The 23,843-nt window shown below is 32.4% G+C and overlaps 1 protein-coding gene across 3 annotated transcripts in view; it reads right to left on the reverse strand.

Annotated features, from left to right (window-relative positions):
- Positions 1 to 23,843, reverse strand: part of rols (rolling pebbles) — a 182,929-nt gene that overhangs the window by 843 nt on the left and 158,243 nt on the right. For 2 of the 3 annotated variants that reach the window (XM_065504845.1, XM_065504847.1), the window contains exons 5-7: positions 7,318 to 7,891; positions 3,519 to 3,776; positions 29 to 3,267 (exon numbers count right to left, since the gene is read on the reverse strand). In XM_065504845.1, the coding sequence (XP_065360917.1) occupies positions 29 to 3,267; positions 3,519 to 3,776; positions 7,318 to 7,891 (4,071 nt within the window). The remainder of the gene's footprint in view (positions 1 to 28; positions 3,268 to 3,518; positions 3,777 to 7,317; positions 7,892 to 23,843) is intronic. The other variant, XM_065504846.1, reaches the window with a different exon arrangement.

Raw genomic sequence — 23,843 nt, forward strand, 5'->3', positions numbered from 1 at the left:
ATTAAATAGTAAATATGTATGTACTTACATTAAGTTTTCTCTTGCATCTAGACAGATTTAACAGTAGATTTGTTCGCAGCTGGGCAAATATAGCACTTCTCTCCAACAGTGTTTCCAAGTTCGATATTTTCCTTAAAGCGTACTGATAGCGATGGGCAGCCTCTTGAAAACGATTCTTACGATAGAGTACATTGCCATCTTCCAATAGTTTGTTAAGTAAAACCACTAAGATTTCGGGTTTACCCATCGCCATACTCCATGTGGTGGGTCCCAGCTTGGCACCTTTTCTCAAAAACACCTGTACAACTTGTATGTTACGGCAAGCTATAGCTCTATCCAAGGGACGCATGCCATTGACATCAACATGTTCAATATTGGCGCCTTGTTCCAACAAATACTGCACCAGACTGGCAGAGCCTTGATAGGCAGCCAAATCTAAGGCTGTACGTCCATTACTGTCGGCATGATTTTTGTTACAGCCTTTATCAATTAGTATTTTGGCGGCTGTTTGTCGGCCTCTTAAACAAGCCCACGAAAGGGCAGTAAAACCTTCATGATCTTGAGTTTCTATACTGGCTCCCCTTTCAATTAGCAGCTCCATTATTTCCAAATGTCCCTCTTCAGCCGCAATCATCAAAGAAGTTTTTCTGGTCGAAGAAACCGGTTCATCCAAATCAGCACCACTTTGTAAGAGTTTTTCCGCCACAGCCCAATGACCTTCTTTGACACTCAGACCCAAAGCCGTAAAACCATGTTTATTGTGTAAATCTATATTGGCTCCTCGTGTCAACAATATTTCCACTGTATTTAGGCAGCCATTGCGTGCGGCAGAGGTTAAAGCCAAGTCTCCCGAAGTTGGTTCCACTACATTGATGTCGATATCTTCCATATCCAAAAGATCTTCCAGTATGGTAATGTGATCCTGGGAAGCAGCTGCTATTAGAGCTTGATGTAAAGCAGCAGGCAGGGTAACATCTGTGGAATTGGGTCGAGGTGTCCAATCACAGGCCAATAAATATTTGACAACATTCAATCTACCCATGCGGGCGGCCTGGACTAGAGCACATCTTTGTGTGATATCACATTGTCCCAAACTACTACCGGCCGCTACAAGTAAACGTACCACATCACAATGACCTTTCATGGCGGCTAATATTAAAGGTGTGCAACCTTGACTGTTGGTGAGACCAACATCGGCACCAAATTCCAATAACAAACTAACCATAGGCACTATACCCTCATGAGCTGCTATACACAATATGGTTGCATCTCCCATAAATTCGGTGCGATAGTGAGGTGAAGCCCCGGCCAGTAAAATTAACCGAGAAACTTTCAAATTTGGACTATACACATTGCGCAGCGAGCCCAAAGCGGCCGATATATTATCTGCCACCGACGAAACCCAAAACGACTGCATATCCCTGGGTGATTGGGGACCTTGGTTGTTGCGATAGATGTGAGCCTTTAGCATATGATGGCCCAACTCCAAGGTTTGTTCGGCATCTAGGGGAGCCTGCAGACGTGATAAACGGAATGCTATAGCTGCATGTCCCAAACGGAAATCGCATAAGAATTTTGGTGATTCTCCCTCATCTCGGCGTATTAACCACTCCCGGAACGAGGAATGGAAGAACATATAAGTGTTATCTATACGTTTGATAAGAAATCCATCTAATAGCTTGAATCGCTGTAAAAATTCATCCCAGGGCATAACCTCGTCGGTTTTCATGGCGCTGATGGTGTAGTAGATCTCATTTAGAGTCAGAGGATACAGCGCTGCCAAACATACATTCAAAATGGGTGCAGCCTTTTCAAAACTGCACGAGGTGGGGAAACGTAAATTGAAATGCAGCAAAAATATCTGAGCCAAAGAAACCGGCAACACCTTATAACTGGTCGACTTGATTACCAATTGTCCTTTCTCGATTAGATCTAAAATAAGTTTGGCATACAACATGGAGCCCTTGGTTAAAGACTGTAGATGACCAATGAATTTCAATTGACCTGTATTGTGGTCCTTAATCACTGCCACATTCTTTTGTATACCCGTACTGTTGTTAACGCGGAACGTAATGTAGTCCAGCATATCCTTCTGTAAAAGATCATTCGAAGCCCAACTATCCAGGGTCATTTTCGTATATGACAAACCCTTGACAAACTCCAACATTTGGGTTCTCACAGTGGCCACCACTTTCAACCAGGAGGGAAAGTATTGAGTCATTTTGGCAAGAAATGTGGCAATAGTATGACCATGATCGGGACGATGATATTCTGCCTCACACAATGCATCCACTAAGATCACACATGTTTTGGTGGGTATTTTACCGGATTTCTTTAGAATTGTTAGGGGTTCTAAAATGGCCATACGCATAACGCGCTCAGCATCGGCTATACACTCTTTAACACTCAAAATGTCTTGTAGATGAGGTTCGTTGAGAAGATAGTCCCTGTAGGCGGCCAACTGGGGAGCCTGACATAATTGGGCGGCAAGAGAATGTACAAAATCGGGTACTAAACATGTTAGATTGGCATCGGCTTGACAGAAATGATAGCCCACAACATAGGAGGCCAAGGCTCTCATGCGATCGCTAGCTGTACTGATTTGGTAGTAGATACCATCTGGTTCACTGTCGTTGGTATTTTTGCGTCTTCCGAAACAGGAATACTCTACGAGTTGTAAAATAAATGCTGTCTTTCCAGTACCCGGATTTCCATTTATCAATACACCTGGCGTCTCTGTAGCAGTTAAGGTATTCGAGAGTTCTCGAATCAGCCACTGGCGTCCAATAAATGGTGGATCTGGTTCTTGTAGGGGAACTTCAAAGAACAAAGGTTTCAATGCTAACTGAATGGCAGGTTGTACAGATGAGGATGAAGATTTATAAATAGCATTGCGTTTATTGTTCACACCCAACTGTGCCGAACGGGCCGATCTTCTGGCCACTGATTTGCGTGCCTTTACCGGAAATACTTCATAGCCGTTGCTATCGGTTAGAGAGCAGGCTTTTAATTTGCCGCATAAACTATAAGTATCGTCTTTAGTGGCCACCGACAGTTGACTGCCACCAAAATGATCCACCGAAAGACCCGAGCTGCCAGTGGCTAATGTTTGTTCGGGGCTGATATTTTGTGAAGAACTGCTGCTGGTGGTAGTGTTGGTGTTGCCATTTTGATCGTGATCCAATAACAAACCCAAACGAGCTCTCAATTGATCTTTTTGTTTCTCAGCCGCCGAGATGCAATGATCGTTGCCCAAATGATCGCTTCCTGTAAAAAAGTAACATAGAATAATAACATTAGGAAAGAAAAATCACTCAATTTTAATAATTAAAACAAAAATAAAACCAAATCTACTAAAAAAACATGCTGTATAGGACAAAACAAGGACTTTAAATCTTATTTTTCCTACTTAATCAAATATTAACATCACAAAAACAACAGATCATGCAAAAAAACAAAACAAACACAAACGAAACATGAAGAACTCGTATGTAACAAATGGTAAAAGAATGTCCTGCCTGTAAATTGATTTAAGCCGCCATCCGCTGAATTTGAATTTACACTCCACAGCGATTTTATTTTGCCCAAAACTAACGATGACAAATGACCAGCATAGACAGAAGTGCCAGCCAAACTTAGACGATTTAAACGATTTTCACTGCCTGTTGTCGACTCCGATGATGATGACGTTAATTTGTTACTGACATTCTTGCGTCTGCGACGTGTTACTGCCGAGTCCGAACAGGTTGATGTATTTAATGCATTCGTTTCTTTGCCTGGAATAGTGAATGGGGGAGATGGAAAATTTGGTGAGTGAGTGAGTGCATGATGTACATATGAATAAGAGTGCAATTTTACAAATAAATGTGGGTTAATGTGTATTTCAAATAGTTAATTTGTTAAAATGATCGTAATTCTAGTTTATGGTTAATTTAGTTAGCGGTACAATTATTTTTTCTTATAATTTATTTAGACAAATTATTTAAACGAAATCAGGACCGTAATAAACCCAACGATCAAGCAAGTGTAAAATAGTTTGCTTAAAATTAGGTTTATTCGATTTGGAATTCTCAAAACTTTGAGAATAATGATGATGTAAAGCGTTTAAACATAAATTATTTTCAAATAATCTCAATAACAATTTGATGACAAATTCATTTCGCACAATTTCCGGATCTTTCACAGCAACAGGTGTTTAGGCCAAAATTGTTTATATTTAAAAGTTTAATAATAATCATATGCTTAATATTCCAAGAAAATAAAAATACAACACCATTAGAATTTTAATCACCACATAATCTTTAAGAAACCCCATCATGCATAATTTTTTCTTCAATTATTTTTTTTCTTTCATTATATTTAGTTTTTTTTTTAAATAAAAAACTATAGAAAAAAAGAAAGCAATATGATGACAGACACATCTCTTTACTCAAGTACAATTTTAGACAAATTCATAAAAAGAAGTGTAAAGATTGTGCACGATATTGTTTTAACAAAAATAAATAACAAAAAAATGTTTTGACATCAATCTCAAAAAAAAGACCCATATATTTTTATGACAAATTGAACAGGTCTTTTCAATTGTAGGCTAAATGTTTGTTCTGTTACTTGTAAAACTAATCGTGATTCAAATCTTAAAGGATTCAGATTTTTAAATTTTTACCAGAAAACGCAAGGTTTCATTGGTATTAACAGGCTTATACACAAACATAGGTGCTGAAATGTGCTCTGAAGTTGCTGTATCAATAAGCCACTAAATGTGGACTTGGTATTATCCTACAGAAAATAGAAATTTTATTTTTACTTCAACTACCCAAAAATGGTGGAAGAAGTCTTGATGCTATCAAAAGAGACGACATTTTTAGGAGTAATATTAGATAATAAATCGAAATAGTTTGATTAACTAGGCTAATATGTACTTATGTCAAAAATCTGGGGGACCGCTTCACTTACATATATGTTAAGGAATAGTCTTTAAGAGCTCAAATAGATTATCGTTAATTAGGACTGAATATCCATCACTTGTTTGTGGTTTGTTAACGTATATCTGGTTGTATAAATGGCCTCAGAAAAAATAGTCCAGCGGCGTTAAATCACATCTACGGGGAGGCCAATTAGACTTGCCAACCGTCCAGTTTTCGTCGGGATAGACCAGTTTTAGAGTCGAATGTCCCGTGTCCCGGCGATAATCTGAACGGGACGCCATTTGTCCCGTTTAAAAAAAAAAACATAACTTTTTCATTAATTACCACAACAAATATAAAAAAAATCAAAAATTGCAAAAAACCGATAGACAAGGATGCTTTATTTTCTGAAATATAGTATTTTCTAAAAACTGAATATCACTATTTAACAATATACATAGGTACTTAGTGCAATAACTTCTATGAGTTTCAATAAACTCATTAGTAAACATTATTTAACTTTCATGAAAAATAAATGGCTCGATACTTGTACCTTTAGTTAAAGGTGAGTTGTTGGTCCATTGAAATGGACTGAGTTTGTTGCATTTATTAGCGATTAAAAATATGAATTTTAAATTAAAGACTGAAATAGGTAAACTTTATTAAATAACCCGTTGCGCTTCGTTACCCCTACGTAGTAAAATAAAAAAATGTGATAAGAAATTCAGTGATAAGAATTTGATTCATACAAAGTTTAAATACATTACAATTATAGTACTCCAGATATTCGAAATTAACTATATACTTTGTATGGGAGGTGTCACTCCCACTAATCCAATCCCGACCATTTTACAGCCAAACTATGTAAAATGATAAGTGAGCTATCGGACAAAGTTTGAGGAATCTCGCAATTATAGTTCTGAAAATATTTATTTTCCTTTGTGTGGTAGATGACTTAAACCTTGTTCCGATTCTTCCCAATTTGGTTAAACTTCATGTCGTGATATGAAATTGATTCATATAAAGTTTGAAGAATTTCACAATTATAGTACTCCAGATATTTGAAAATAACTATTTACTTTAAAAAAAATCAATCTCGCCCATTTTCAGCCAATCTCCGTATAGTGACAAGAATTTGATTCATACAAAGTTTAAATACTTTACAATTATAGTACTCCAGATATTCGAAATTAACTATTTACTTTGTATGAGAGGTGCCACGCCCACTAACACAATAACATTTTCACCCAAAAAATGTAGAATAGTAAGGGTGATATTAGGGCAAAATTTTAAGACTTCCACAATTATAGTTCTCCAGATATTCGAAAATAACTATTTACTCCTGTATAAAGTTCGAAGACATTCACAGTAATAGTTCTCCAGATTTTACACAATTAAAATTAATGTGTTATTGTTGATTTTAATAAATAAAATAGGATAATAACACTGCTTCAAAATAACACATTTTGTCAGAACTTGAAAAGCGACCTAATGGAGGTTGTATGCCTAGGTGACAATTTTATATAGACAAAAAGGAGATATTACTTATTAAAATCGGTTTATATTTGCAAAAGTTATTAAACTTTTTCGAAAAAAGTTCGAAGTTATTAGTTCCGGTGATGTGTAGAGATACCGATTTTACCCATTTCTACCTCCTTAAAATTCTAATTTCCAAAAATACCTTATTTTTTGCATAAATTTTCACTTATTTTGTTTGCATAAATTTAGATAAATTTAAGTGCTGGATGGTCTCAGAGTCTATAAAGGACATAGGTAGAAACATTTTTTGTGTTTTATATATGTATATAGATGTTCACAATTAAGAGTGTAGCGTTCCATAGTAAAAATTTTCGAAATTTGTAAATAAATGTCACAGGATGACAGCTCAATTCTTAAAATTTCTTCATTTGACAGTCAATTTACTTTATAGACCCAACATTTTTATTCACTGCATAAATTAATTGCTATATTGTGTGATAGTCTAGTATAGGAACTGAAATAGCTTGAAACCCTACTGCAGTGCTAATTTGAAATAGTTTCAAAAGTTTCTACCATTTTTTATATGCAACAACTATTTCGATGACATTCTTTTTGATGTAGCAAGTCGCATAGTACTTATATTCTTCAAATAAAATTCATCAAAGCTATAATTTAAAATTTTGCGTTTCTTTTTGAGTTGTTGTCTTTTTTTCACAAAACAAAAAAACGAGACGAAAAGAAAATTTGCATAATGTTTAAGCGGAATTTATATTGAATGTCCTCAACCACTTCATACATCCAAGCATACGAGTACAAATACATAAATGTATGTATGTTTGGTTGCGAAAATACTTGGTACGAGTGTAAAGGAAAAAAAAAATAATAGAATTCCAATAGATAGCTAGTCGTATAATACATCACATTTGAACCTTACCTTCTGATAATATCGAGGCTGTATCAATGGGACAACCACCACCATTCGAAGCGGTACGACGATGACCGGCAACAACACCACTGACACCGGTTAAAGCGTTGCGCAAATTTTTATGATTGAAAAAACGACGACGTGTCGGTGGTGTGGCAAATGATGAAGCATGAATTTCGCTATAGTTATTAGATGTGGCTGCAGCCGCAGCACCACCACCGCCATTACTACCACCATTTGTAGCATGATGCAGATGATGATGATGGTGGCCATTATTGTTAGTAGATGAAGTGGTTGTTGTGTTGCTATGATTGTTGTTTCTGTGGCCATTGTTCGTTGAAATGATGGACGATGATGATGATGTACCGTTGTTATTATGGCCATGGCTGATGATGCCGTTGTTATTGTGAATATCCACTGTAACGGTATGTTGTTGTAGTCCAGCTTTTGTGGTTGCTGCCGCTGTTGTAGAGTTGCCTGTATGATTGTTGTTGTTGATGGTTGCAGCAATACCAGCCTTGGGTAATTTACCATTACTGGCATAACGATGATATTCAGGTGATATAGACTCCTGCCGGTTATGCTGAAACAATAAAAAAACACAAAAGAATCTAATAAAATATTTTGTTTTTAATTTTAATAAGGAAATATTTAAAAATTTCCTAGTGTCGTATGCTTAAGTGGCAAGTGACCAACAACCACAAAAAAACTAACAACTTTTTTTTACAGTTTTTTTTCGCTTTATCAATGATGAAAGTCTTTGAAAATAAATATGTATTTCTTTTTGTTTTGATGAATTTAACATCAAAAGGCCGCTCTAAACGAAAATATATTACAAAAAAATAAACAAAAAAAACTGTGGCAAATCATCCATAAATATTGGCCGGGTTCCAAAGTTCAAGTTTATACAGTTTCATACATTGTTTACTATCTACTCTTCTATACAAAACTCAAATCAACAGGCAGGCCGACAATGACGACGACAGACTACGACTCTCTAGTAAGAGGAAACAAAACAAACGATAGAAAGGCGAAAACCAAAACGCCAAAAAAAAATAACAGAAAAGTCAAAAACTAAAGTAACGGCTTAAAATCATCCATCTCATATTGATTAGTCATATATGAGTTTGTTGTGGTTTATTAACTAAAACAGCAACAACATCTATAAATACCAAAAAAAAGCATGTGTTTATTGGCAAAAAAAACTTATTTTGCACTTTATACTTCATATAAACAGAAAGAAAATCAGAAACGAAATGAATACAAAATATAACGAATCATTGTTCATAATCACTCGGAAAGCATCAGCTATAAAATAAAGCTCATGAAGGCGTCGTCTGTCTTATGACAATAATTCGTTTTCTTGTCTGGTGTATTTGCACCAGAGGCGTAATCGCTCGCATAACTAGACTTAGGGGCAGATTTTTAGGTCTACTCAATATGCAGTTCAGATTGAAAAAATAATTATTGGAAATTAATCAATTTGAATTATTAATATGCTATAGTTATGATGATTTTTTCATTCAAATCTGAAAAAAAATCTATAAAAAAATATAGAATAACCAAATTTATAATGGAAATACCTCAGTTCAGAACAAAAATAAATATAAGCTCTGTTCAATAACTAAAAGATGTCTAGTTAGTAACAATTGTTACTGGAAAAGCGTTCATTAACTCAAAAAACTTGCAAGTAGAGAAAAAATCAAGATCGTATAAATTTTAGAGAGTGTTCTCTCGTTGCAAACTATTACAAGTTCTATTTTGAACTCGTAATTGTTAGCAGCTTATATTTCATATGTTTTGTGGCAAAAAAATTTCAAAAAAAAAGAATTTTCAATAAAATTGAAGAAAATGTGAGTATTTATACATTTTAAAAAAAATAAAAAAAGAAAATTTTGTGTATAAAACAATTGTTACTGGAAAACCGTTCATTTACTTTTTACTATTTTTGAGAATTTAAGAGAGTAATTTTGTAAATTTTGATTTTATTCTCTCGTTGCAAGTATTTACTGGGAAAGTAAATGAACAGACCTATTATTTCAAATCAGTTTATCAAAAATAAAATCAAGTCCTAACATCAAATTTGAGACTAGGAAGACAGGCTTAATTAAACACAATTTTAGTGAGACAAATTCAATTTTATTGATACAAATGTAAAGTAGAAATATGGGAATTAATAAAGAAATATGATGTCGGGTAAATGTAAGCAGGGGCCAAATTACCGCATACGATATCGAGTAGAATGAATAGTAATTTTGTTATTTGAGATTATGGCATTCGATATCGAGCAAGCAATTTAGTACATTTTATTATAATTTCGATATCGAAATTATTTTTCTATACGATAGCTCATTCGATCACGAATGCGGTGATTTGGCCCCAGATGTCCGCATTTTTCCCAAAATGTTTTTAACACATTTTGGAAAAACGTTTCGCTTATCTCTCAATTCAGGGCCAAATTTCATCTTTATGAGCATTAGTTGTTTGTGGTTTGTTCACGTAAACTCGGTCTTTCAAATGGGCCCAGAGAAAATATTCCAGCGGCATTAAATCACAAAAACGAGGCGGCTCATTGACACCGCCGAATCGAGAAATCACGCGACAACTGAATTGTTAGGCCGACTGTGTGGCTCGTAGCGCCGACTTGCTGAAACCAAAGATCAGTGATGTAAATGTCCGGAAGCAAAGATAGTACATTTGTGATAGTACATTTTCACAATTAAAATTCGTTGTTCACAATTATGGCTAAAATACCCAAAAATTGAATAAAATTGATTAAATAAATTTCAAAAGATAGCTTAACTGTAGACATTTCACTTTACTTTATAACGACAAATGTGCCCAACCTTTATTTGTCAGACAGCTGCAGGTAATTGCAACACCATTGAATCAAACATTCTTTCTGGACGTTAAAAGTAACGATTTCGTATTGCTAGGCTTTAATCTTACACTTTATTCTACAAATCAAATTTCATTTAGTAAAATAATTGAATTTATAATAGATCTGGGAAATACTAACACAATCGGTTATCAATGTCTCTGAAAGAAAAATTTGCACTATTTTAAAAGTAAATTTTCACAATTAAGACACGTGGTTCACGAGTGTATCGTTTAGGGCTCAAAGTTCCCAAGTTTGTACCAAAATAATGTCAAAGGAGACAACTGAAATCTTGACATTTCATTACTTGACAGCCAATTTACGTTCTGATATGCGGATATTCATCATGTTAAAGACTGAATGCTTTTTTCTAGCTCTGAGTTTTCCCTATAATCTTGTTATATGGGTATCAATTAGGGCTCCAACGCGGGAAAAATTTCACGGGAATTCCCGGAAATTTTCGGGAGATGTTTGTCGGGAATTTCTTTATAAGTTTTCTTTTTAAAGTTACAATATTCAGATTCGTTGCGATGAACAAATTTGTTGCTAGTTGAATTTTTCTATTATATCCATAGATTTTGTTTGTTCAAGCAACAGATAGTCGGTTGGCAAATAGTAAAAAACTTCGGTTTTTAAGAATGAATCAAATTGAAATGTTATGTTCTTAAAGAAATTATTAAGATGCCTAACATTACAACCTTTAAGGATATTCATATTTAGAGTAAATAATAACAACAATAATAGTTTAACTAATTAACTAACTAATAATAGGTTTTCAGGTTTTTTATAACAAATTTTTTAACTTAACTTAGTATAAACAGTTTTTCAGTTTCATTTTATTTTTCTGATTTAAACATGAAAGTGTAACAAACTCCCTAAATAGTAGTTTTTAAACCAGTTTGTTCATTTATATACTTATGTCTCTCTTGTTAACGCTTCTGATATCATGTCATTCAATTATTTAGTAACCGTATATGAAGTATAGTTTTTTATTATCCTAAAAAAAGCAACACAAACGTTAACTTTTATTTATCCAGTTTTACTTACTTACTGTCTCTCACAGCTAAACGCCCATCATTTAATGTCGTTAGTTTTGTTCACAAGACAACACGCCTCTTCTATGTCTCGAGAACAGAACTCACAAACCCAATTTAGCTTTGCAAACAGTCTGGGTCATATAAATAAATATATCAACTAAAAAGTATTTATATCAAAATGTACTTCAACAGAATATATGAAAAATTTATTTTCTTAAAATTTGGGAATTACGGGAATTATTCAGAAATAGTCAAAATTATTCAGTAAATCAATAAAACATATATTGTTTTTTTTTAAGTACGGGGACGATTGTCTGCAAAATATTAGAGCAAAGTACTTGCCGGTTTTGTAGGAAATCGTAGCCATGTTTAAAATTTCTACGTTTCCGCATACATCGTAATCGGCACCGAAAACGAAATTCCATACATTTACACCGATCAGTAGGTTATTTTCGGTGCTGTAGGAACGAAATTATTTAAATTAAATTTTTATTTCAAATTTAAAGAAAATCAAAATTAATAAAAATAAAATTATCTTTATTGGAAGTGGAAGAAATCAGGCCACACTTAGAAAGGTAACTGCATCACTACAACAATACAAAAACAACAGGTACTTTGTTTTTGTTAAAAAGTAGGTGAACTGTCAAAGTTGCCTGTTGTTTTTGCTTTTGAGTTTGTTGTATTTTTCGCCACAACAACCACAAGTGAATTGACAATTCAAACTGAATAAAAAAAATAATCAGCTGTTTCATCGCAGTCACCTTTCTAAGTGTGCCCTGGAAGAAATAATATATTTTGTCAAAAATAATGAAATTATATTTAATTTTCAAATGAAAACTTAAAAAATAATTTCGTTTCTGTTTTATGCAGCAACGCATCCAACTGAAACGAAAACAATTCAGAAACGAGACGGTGACGAACACCAACGTTTTTCAATTTCAGTTTTCGTTATCGGCGCCGATTACGGTGTATGCGGAAATCCAACTTAACAAGTTTTTGAACAAAATATTTGGTCGATTCACAAGGTGCCCTATCATGTCATAATGTTCTAATATTTCACGACTCGGCGACTCTGCACAATAAACGTAACATACAGAGTAGTGTTATTTTAGGACATTTTTTTGTTTGAACGGCAAAATATTGAAACCATTATGACAATATGACATGATAGCATACCTTGTGAATCGACCAATTGTATATGAAAAACTTTGTTTGGACTTACCGCTATATATATTTTGTTCCCTATAACATTTAAATGCATGAATCTATTAATTATTAGTTCTCTGGTGTTTTATTTTCACAAAATCAGATAAATCAGTTTTTAAGAATCCCTCTCCCCAAAAATATGTTAAATAGGAACGACTTGTTTACAGGACACTTCGGTGTTTCTAAAAGTAAAACTTGACAAGTTCAAACTTTTTTAAATAAAGAAATAATTTTTTGTATTCTTGGATTAGTCTTAAACCCATTTGGTCCAATGACTTAAATCTAATTAATTAATTGGTCAATTCATAAGGTCTCCTATCATGTCTTATTGTCATAATGTCCTAATTTTCATGACTCGGCGGATCGGCTTAACCGACTCTTAGGCGTTCGGTGCAGTTCTATGCTGGTTGGTTACGATAACACAATAAACATTGCATACAGAGTGGTATTACTTTAGGACATCTTTTGTTTGAAAGGCAATAATAATATTTTTAAACCATTGTGAAACATTATGACATTATGACAATATGACATGATAGGAGACCTTGTGAATTGACCAAATATGTTTTTAAAAGTAGAAACTTATGGCAAACACATAATTCCTCATAATTATTGCCAATACTGTTTTGAATCCAGACTTTTTGTTGTTGGCTGTTACGTTACTTGTTGCACATGCGTTGGTAGCTTTAAAAACTAAGACAAGATAGGACGTATGTTTAAAACAATATTTAAAGAAATGGTGTTGCAAGCAACATCAAAAAAAAAACGAAACGAAGAAAAAACTCATAAAAAGTCTGATGTTTTAAAAGAAGAAAAATCAATTTTCATATGTTCATTTACAATATTGTATAGTTAGATATGAATTTTATTCATATGTAGTTTTTTGTTGTATTAAACGCCCATTCAGAAAAAAAAACTTTAAGACAGACAAGTGGTTTTACTTGTCACATACGGTGCCACATATGTGTGTGAGCTTGCTACATATGGTGGCATACAATATGCTGACACTCTGTTGGTCTAACAGCAAAGAAGAGAAAAAAAATAGTAAACATCATGCATTTATGATTAAGACCAGAATCTTCCTGGAGTCTTGTAAGTATGATGAAGTTTAGCTACATCTAAGTCTGTCTGCATCTTTATATATAGAGGTGTACAGCCAGTACGAGTATTTGTAAATGTTGATTGTGTTTATTACCGGATTTTATGTAGGTTTCAACTTAATGAACGTCAAATAATCATTTTAATCACTTTAAGCCTAGCAAGTGGCGTTTACCTGCTAACTTCAGCCTCTCCTCATCACCATTTTCCTTCAACATCTTGGCTTTTGTCTTTCTTTTATGTACAAGTGAATACCTTTTTTCCCATTAATAATCTTTTTTATTTTTTTTCTTTCGTATGTATGTTGGCCAAATGGTTTTTGAAAATTTGTAATAACTACAAATGTAAAATTTCATTAAAACATACTTTGTTCATACATACAATACAATAAATACTTTATCTTTATAGAGATTTTTCCTTATTTTCAACATGAAAATTAATGGCAAAGGAAATTATATTTAGATACATTCATATATACATCCATACAATGTTGAAAATTAAACGATAATGATGATGGGAACATTTTGTTATTGTTTATTAAAAGCTTTTAATGGAATGAATCATTAAAATGGGAAATTGCTGCAGGAAATGAGATCATTATAATTTCTCTAAGCGAGTTAGTTATCGATATATAAAACAACAAAAAGAAAATTCGTTTTGAAATAGTGAAACACGTTTGTTATCTCTAAAATACCATCACTAATACGTTAATAACACCGCTATCGATAAAATACATAGTAACTACAACAATGACGATGAAAAATCTGATGGCGAAAATAAATCGTTATAGACCTTTAGCATAACTGATCTACTAGATTTTGATTTTGTTAGTATTCACAGGTCTATTGTAAACTCTAATTACACTAAATATACAACAAAATCAATTTTTTTCCAAAATTACAAGGTCAGACCAATAAATTTTGATAGAGGAGACAAAAAAAAGACACGTGTATCTGCGTTTTGAAAGTTTACATCTGAATTTCATTTGAGGGCGGGTTACAGTTTCCCTACTCTGGCACATTCTTAATGTTAATCTTCGTAAGAAACCATATGATTCTTACATTTTAGGTATAAAATGTGTTCAGCAAATTTATGTAAAATGTTACGGTGAACATTTTTGTAGAATATGTTAACCCTCTAAATCCTCAAGGCATGGGTCTTTTTTGTCCTTCTTTTAAAAAAGAGCAAAAAACACCATTAAACAGGGATTTAAGATGATAAAATGTTCCGCAAAAATATTATACGTGAAATTTTACTATAAGTCCCTGAAGACACCAAAACGGAAAATTCAACCAGAAAGTCAGAAATAAGACATAACAAAAGAGAGCCTTGGGTCAATTTCGCATTTATTACGAATTTTATTTTAAAGTACCCCAAAAATGAATAACGTTTAATAACTTATGAAAATATAAACCGATTTTAACAAGTAATGTCTCATTTTTGTCTACATAAAATTGTCTTTAAAACACTGTGCAAAAAGAAATAGGTTTTCATATAAAAAAGTGTTATTTTGTAGCAGATTTAAATCTTAAATCTTTATCTCTCGGCGGGAGCTAGGTTTTAATTTTAGACCCATACTTTCTTTTGGAAATTTTGTGTAGATTCCAATTTAGCTATACGCCTGTCGCGCTTTTACTCATCTGAACAAATTGACCCACCATTCGTTTTAACGCTACACTCGTTAAAAACGAATTTTAATTGTTAAAATTTACTATCAAATTGGTAAAAATTTTACTGTGAGTTTCCATATCACCATATCAATAAAACTAAATTTGTCAAAAAAGCAAATTTACTTCCTAATCTCTTATTTGTATGAAGCTAAAGCACGTGTCATCTACGTTCGACTCAAAATATATTGGTAATCATTGATTTGTAGCGTTCGTTATTGACTGAGATAACCTCACCAATAGAGAAATAATGCCGCCGGACTAAAATCCCCAACCTGGTAAACCAAATAAGCCACCATAGCCATCCCCAAAAAATGCGCCTATTCGCGAATAGCGAATACTGATTTTGATATTCAAGATTTATAAAATAGACGTACTGTTTAATCGTATAACTTTCTCAATGATCTGGCAACAGACTTAAGAGATAAAACAACATGAACATGAAAAAACCTTTACAAGAAAAAGTGTTGAGATAAAAATAGAAAATTCCTTCTGAAATTACTAGATCAGAATAGTAAAACCTACAAAAGGCTTGGCGTTCTCTGGCCAAACTTTCATTTTATGACCTTTTATTATCCTTATCCTGATATTTGTTTGCTTAATTTTCTCAGCCATAACTTAAAAAATATTCATGATTTCTCATATCATTCTTCAACAAAATTGTAGCTAAGACTTAATAATTTGAATTAATACTTATATACACAGAGAAAACAGATTCGTAGTAGTAACCTAATTTGTTGCCAATCGAATGATTTGGTTGCACAAATAGAGTTTTTCGGTTATATCAATAGAAATTCAGTTGATAAAGAAGAATTTCGGTTGAAGCAAGCTAACTTTTGTTATCATTTCTAAAATTTCGTAGCCACAACCATAAAATTCGGCGAAAAATTCGGTTGCTACTACGAATCTGTTTTCTCTGTCTACCAAAATATTAAGTAGAACTAATTTTATCTACAAAAAATCTTCAACAATTTTTAATTTTTACCCTTTTTTCGCCATTAACTCTTCAATAAAATAAAATGTCTGGCCATAAATAACTGAAAAATAAACCCAACATATTTTTGAGAACGTAGCAATAAACAAAACCTCTTTGAAAAACAAGTAAGAGAGCAATATTCGGCTGTGCCGAATCTTATATACCCTTCACCAAATCATACTTCAAAATACAAATTTTAAATATTTTTAGGTAAACAAAATTTATTTTTTTTCCAAAGTTGTTTTTTTATTTTTTGAAAATTTTTTTTTCGAATTGTTGTTTTAAAATTTTTTTTTTTTAAATATAAATTTTTTTTTTAAATTTTAAAAAAATTTTTTGTTTTCTAAAATTTTTTTGGTGAAAAATAAAATTCGGTTTAAAAAATATTTTTTCCGATTTTGACCCATTGTAGGTCCAACTTACTACGGTCTTACATATATACGTCGTTGCAAAGGTCTTTGACCTATATCTATCAGATATAGGTCAAAAATAGGTCTAAAAATCGATGTTGTCCTGGTTTTTTCCTCATATCTTAGCCATTTGTGGACCGATTTAGTTGATTTTAAATAGAAAACTTCTCGAAAGCATGTCTGACAGAATTATTGAAGATTTGGATCCCGAAGATATTTGGGGTCTTCAGAAAATTGATTTCAACAGACAGACAGACGGATATGGCTTAATCGACTCCGCTATCTATAAGGATGCAGAATATATATACTTTATAGGGTCAGAAAATTGAGAAACTTATATATACCCTTCTCACGAAGGTGAAGGGTATAATAACGTCTTTAATCGAGTTCTGGGAATTGTAATAAACAGAAACGTCTCCAAAACAACATGCCAGAGACTGTGAACATCGAATTGAGGCTTTTCTAATAATCTAATTTATAATGTAATGTAATGTGTTCTGATGAAATTAGGGAACTCATTCGGAATATTTTTAGGTTAGAATCGATATTCCATTTGTGGTCGATTGGTCAGAGATTGCACAACATATTACAGGAAAAATTCTCTATTCAGTTCTACTGTTTCTATTAACAATTTACTTTTACAAGTAAAGTAAATTGTAAAACAAAACTTTTGGCAGCCGATTCGAAACGCTAAACAGGTAACGGTAACGCTAATTTGGATTATTTCGGTAACGGTATTTTGGCTGTTAGGAAGGAATCGATATTTTAAATTATTTCTTTAACTTAGTTTATCTGAAAGAGTCTTTTAACGGTAACGGTAGCCAACCTTGGAAAAAAGTCAATATACATACATTTTTAATAGCTTCCGGAAAGTACTAAAGTAAGTAAAACGTTTGAACTCTTTTAAGTAATCGTTAAATCAGTAACGTTAGCTTATCTAGTACTTGCACCAAACCATTTAAAGTTTCCATTAATGAAACGTAACAGACTTTACAAGGCTAAATCATGACTAAAAACCGCCATTATTGCAAAAACTTTAATGAAATTCATAATTTTGTTACAAATGTTATTATATTTCGCTCAAAAAACCAAACGATATAATTATTCTTTTACACAAAATTTCAAACCCAATTGCATTTATTTAAACGTTTTAACAACAACAAACAAAAAGTGTATTGTTTAATTTGAAATTACCACAACAAATTAATGGCAACATTTATAAAAATCTTTAAAATGAACAACTGATTAAAAACAAACTAGCATTTATGAAAAATTAAAAACAAGAACTAGTTATTTTTATCAAGCAAAACAGAGAACAGAACAGACTTACAAAAACCGTGACCAAACGAAATTTTCCACACAGACATATTGACACCAGTTTCAGTTTAAACAGACGCGAAGTGGAAAAAGGTTACTGCTGGCCTAAGGTTTCAATTAAAAAACAAGTGAAGTGAAACAGAAATACAAAAGTAATACAAATAATATTGAAAATGAAAAAGTGTGGTGGTCTTAAATTTGAAATTTTGAAAAAAGCACACCTCAAAAGTTTAGTTTTGCAGTTAATAATTCATGGCAGGTAGATTATTGTTTAATAGTAGTTATAAATTAAATGTTACATTACAAATAATCATTTTAATTATCTAATAAATCATTGGTTTCATTTAAGCCGGGTCTCCAACTAAGTAAAGAAGGTGTGTATGTGTGGACTTTGAGGGATATTAAAACAAAAGTAAGTAAGTAAATAAATACGTCTATGAAGTGGTAAAACAAATTGCGTGAAATGATTATAAGAGCTCTTTAAATTATAAAGTTAAATGTTACAAACAAATCAAAATTATTGTTTAAGGTGTGTTCGTCTCTCTATATTGTATCAGTACCTAGTCAATAGTAAAGTTAATTGATGGAAAATATTACAAATATTGTATTAATAATAAAAGAAGATAGAATTGGGTTTAATTGAAATTTGAAGTACCATTACACAGTGGGGCAGAATCGAAATTTTTTGGAAATATATCTGGCATTTCTAAACGGCTGGTCCGATCGGGATAAAATTTGAATTGGGTGTAGCCAAGGAGTATTCGAGTTATTAAAATGGGCCCTACAAATGCTCCAGGGTCGGCGCTATGGGGGCTCAAAGTTATTGCATTTACATATATGAAAAAGTGCAATATTTTTGAAGGACGGAGTTTTAAAGTGGCATATTTTTAAATCTAATTCAGATATTGACTTGAATTTTTTTTTGTAAGACCAAAAATTAACTTATCTAAACAAAACAATATAGCTCGGAATAAATGTGGATCAAATTGTTCCTAATATTTGCAATCCTATTAAAATTTTGATATAAATTTTAGTTTTAGAAACTCAATGAATATGTAATATGTAATAAAATCTTTATTTATTAGCGAAACTCAATGAAATTTTCAGCGTTTTTTAAGTTTCTCATTCTAAATAACAAGGTGTAAAAAACTTTGCCAAAAGGTCAAAGGGAATCCCGCAATTCCTAAAAATTGGAGTGAAAATCCCAAAAATGGTATTTTTTACAATTTTGCCTATAGGGTCCACATTTCCTTCGGGGCTGGGAAAATACTTTAGGGATAAATAGGGAACATATCAGGGTTTCCAAAACTATTTTCCGTTTTCTGAACCCAGCTTTGGGATTTTAGAACATGTTTCCCAAAGTTAAAATTTTGATAAAAATAGGTCAATTTCCAAAGGGCGTAGGGCCGACATGTTCAAAAAATAGGACATGTTTTTTATACCAAAATATTCTCCGTAAAGAAATTTATAGAAAAACATAAAATTGTTATATTTTCTTAAAGAAAGTTGTTTTTTAATAAAAAAAAGAGTTAAGTCACCTTTTTGTCCAAAAAACAGCAAAAACATACTATTTTTTGAATTTTTAAATTGAAAATCGGTTATTTTTGGATTCATAATTGATATTGCTCTGAAATCTTATGTATGTTGTTGGTAATTTAGTTGTCTAACTAACAACAAAAATTCGAGTCCATTCGGTCCAAAACTGCGCCCTATATTTTTAAAAAAGCGGACCAAGGTATGGCAAAATTTTAAAATTTCAATTTTGAAATGCCTATAACTAGGAAATTATAAGGGATAAATAGCACACGCAAGCATGTTTTTTCAAGATCCAAAAATATAAAATTCTTTGAAATCGGATGAGAAACCAAAAAATGGCACGTGTTTAAAAATTTTACATGTCGAAGGTACCTTACTTTGAGCCCCCATAGCGCCGCCCCTGGAGCATTTGTAGGGCCCATTTTAATAACTTAAACTCGAATACTCCTTGGCTACGCCCAATTCAGAAATGCCAGATTTATTTCCAAAAAAAAATCGATTCTGCCCCACTGTGCATTAGCAGAAAGAAGAAGTTTTATTGCTTTCCGTATTCACATTAATACCAAATCATATACGGGAAATTCCATATCATCGTACGTGACATTTGTACGCCTATAGAGTGGAATAGATTTTGCAAAAATAAGAGTATCTGAAAAATAATTTGGTCTTTATGTACCATTCAGAGGGTACTATATTTGAAAATAATAAAAGGTACATGTAGAAATATGCGAAAATTTTCGAATCGTGAGAGGCGTTATGTTTTCTTTTAATTTCTTACACTAAACGAAATATTTTTCCTTTACAATCCGTTATATTTAAATAAAAACAATCTTTAGATGATTTTATAATAAATAAAATTTAATATCGTACGTGACATTCCGTACGTGACAGATTTTTCTCTTATAATAAAACAATATATTATCTGTAAATATATGTACATATACAAAAACTAAAAAAATTAATAGAATATATACATTCGGTTTCAATAAACAATTTTATAATAGCAAATAAACAAACATAGTCCAATTCATTTCATACTATATGCTAATTCGGAACCTACTTTTAACCGCAATTTTAGCCTAAAACATGCCAATTAAATTAAAAAATTAAATATAGCCAGTTTAAACCATTATTATGTCAAAAATCATCTTGAAAAAAAGTTTCAAGTGTTTTTGGGTTTTCGGTCGTGGTAGTTATTCTCGTGGAATTGCCCATATGTTTTATTTAATATTAATGTTTCTAGATTTATTAATGTGGAAAATTCAAAAAGTACCATCAAAATAAAGAAATAATTCTCACTCACTCAGAACATGAATTCAAATATAACGGTTCTAACGGATGGTTTAAAGTTGCATAAGTCGGTCAAGCCCGACCATATAATACCCTACACCAAGTAAATGAGTAAAAATATTTTTCTTTTAAAATATCAATAATTTATATTCGTGAGTGATTTTCGGAAGTGGGCCTTATATGGGAGCTATGACCAATTATGGACCGATCATCATAAAATTAGGTCGTGTGATTTATGTCTATATGAAAGTTATTTATGTTGAATTTTGTGTATATACCAACATTTTTAAGTGATTTAAGCACGTTAAAGTGATTTTCGGAAGCGGGTCTATATGGGAGCTATGACTAATTATGGACCGATCGTAACAAAATTTGGTGACATGAGTTTTGTATATATAAAACTTATTTGGAGCGATATTTGTGTAGATACATATATAAATTAAACATTTATGACCGATAAAGTCCAATTTCGAGAGGACATTTGTATGGGGGCTAGGTGAAATAATGGAACGATTTCAGCCAGTTTCAGTAGGCTTCGTCCTTGGGCCGAAAAAATTATATGTACCAAATTTTATCGAAACATCTTCAAAATTGCTACCTGTACTCTGCGCACAAGGTTTACATGGACAGCCAGCCAGACGGACGGACATCGTTTAATCGACTCAGAAAGTGACACTTTAAGGTGGGTGTTAGACCAATATTTTTGGACGTTACACACATCTGCACAAACGCATAATAAAAATTTTAAAATTACAATTAAAAAAAAAAAATTACAAAAAATAAAAAAAAAACAACTTTGGAAAAAAAATATTTGTTTACCTAAAAATATTTAAAATTTGTATTTTGAAGTATAATTTGGTGTAGAGTATATAAGATTCGGCACAGCCGAATATAGCTCTCTTACTTGTTGTTATATACAATTTTTCTGCGAAAGTACGATTGAGTACAAAGGATCAAGAAAAATATATTTAAAAAAAGTAGCAAAGTGTTAAATATAAAAATTGACTAAATAGTTTTCAATAAAAGGAATTTTAATGAAATAGAAAATTCCAACATCAATTTCCCAAAAAAAAGTGAAATTAAAATTTTCTTTTAAAATTTACTGCTCTCATCTCTACGTCTTAAATATTTCTCATATAAAAGTGAAGATAAATCTGACTTCAACAAATGTTTTTAAGTGGCATAAATCTTGTTAAATCCAACTAACTTTAACCAAAAGCCACTTATAAAATCAAAAGTTGTGAAAATTTTTAAAATTTTTAATTACAAAAAAAATACAATATAATTAAAAACAATCAATTTCTCAGTCTGAAACTTGACTATTTTGTTTTTAATACCAGAAACCCACAATTTGTTAATGAAATTATTTACAACTCAATCAAATTGCGGCAATTAAAATAGCACCTTAGGGGTCCGCAGCAGAGAGATAGATAACAGACATTTCACCAACCGTTAAAGAAAACATGCTCACAGACACTTCCAAAACACATGTTTTCTTCAAGTCTTGAATTAATTTACACAAAGAAAAGAAAAATGTGTAAATTTTCTCCTCAACATAGTAGAAGTGAGAAGGAAAAGAAAGAAAATACTAGAAATTGTTAACAGTAAGTCTAACTATCGTATGGCTTATAAAATGCCCATAATTACATGTTGTAACATGCACAGCATCATCATCACCAACCGGCACACAAAATTAAATGTAGATGATTGAAAGCTTAAATCGAAAACATCCTCTGGTTCTATTTGGTTTGTTCCTAACTTTCCCCCTTTAAATTATGATTAAATTATGAGTTTCCAAACATACAAAAGGCATTGAATAACTTCGATTGCCTGCCGTTACCGCTAAGCTACCGTTTTCTCTAAAATATAACTACAGATCGACCAAGGTTACCTAAAACAACCGTTTAAATTTGTTAGAATTTTTAAGTCAAATTTTAGAAGAAACTTACTAAGAATCTGCTTTATTTAAACCATTGAAAAAAATTTATACTAGGATTTTACTCAAAATCGGTTACCTTTGACACGATATCCGGGGGATCACGCACTACATGGCCTCGACATTCGATTTTTATATACTCACAATAGCGTTCCCTGATCCGTCAATTTCTTGGATCCGACAAACTATTTTAAGGGTGTGCACATGGATCAAAGAGGGATATGGGCACAGAGGCTACGGTCTTCATAGTCTGGAGTGATACTCGGATGTCCTATAGCCTTCCAGGCGAATACAGCGTATTCCAGGCTGAGATATTTGCGGTTTTGAAAGCCTCCGAATTGAACGTTACTAAGGGAACATGTGATTATTTATATATGTCGACAGTCAAGCGGCATTGAAGTCTTCAACTACATGATATTGAGGGACTGTAGAATAACTGGGATAGGGCTTATTGGTCCATACACTGTTGAGTTCTTCTCGCTGAGATCTTTGTATTCTTGAAAGTCCCGAAATTGATAATGACGAACGTCAGGAAGTGGGAATGGAAATGGATAGAACAATGGACCCTGGGGGTCTTTAAGTGGTTGTAAACACTTGAAGAATTGCTTAAACTAACGTGAATCAGAAGAAAATTACCTTAAATCCTTAAAATATCTTTAGCAAAATAACCCAAAATAACCGAAACAATCAAAATTACCGTTACCTATTAATCGTTTCGAATCGTTAGCTAAAATTCGATATTATAAATATCGATTTAACGTTTTGTATTAAAATGTAAATTTTCATAACAGGTTTGCTCACTAAAGCTGGGTTTTCGCATACACCGTAATCGGCGCCGATAACGAAAATTGAAACTGAAAACTGTTGAAACTGTTTTCGTTTCAGTTGGGTGCGTTGCGGCATATGTAAAACAGAAACGAAATTATTTTTTAGTTGTCATCTGGAAATCAAATAGAATTTCATTATTTTTGACAAAATCTATTATAATTCCTCTTCCAATAAAGAAAATAAATTTTTTTTATTAATTTTGATTTTCTTTAAATTTGAAATAAAAAAATAATTAAAATAATTTCGTTCCTATAGCACCGAAAACAACCCACTTGAAGTTGTTTTCGTTCCGGCCCCAAATGACATGTTTTTCGTTACTGATCGATGCTGTTTCGTTCCCAATTTTCGTTGCCGTT

Source organism: Calliphora vicina, chromosome 3, assembly GCF_958450345.1.
Source record: "Calliphora vicina chromosome 3, idCalVici1.1, whole genome shotgun sequence".
Classification (NCBI taxonomy): domain Eukaryota; kingdom Metazoa; phylum Arthropoda; class Insecta; order Diptera; family Calliphoridae; genus Calliphora; species Calliphora vicina.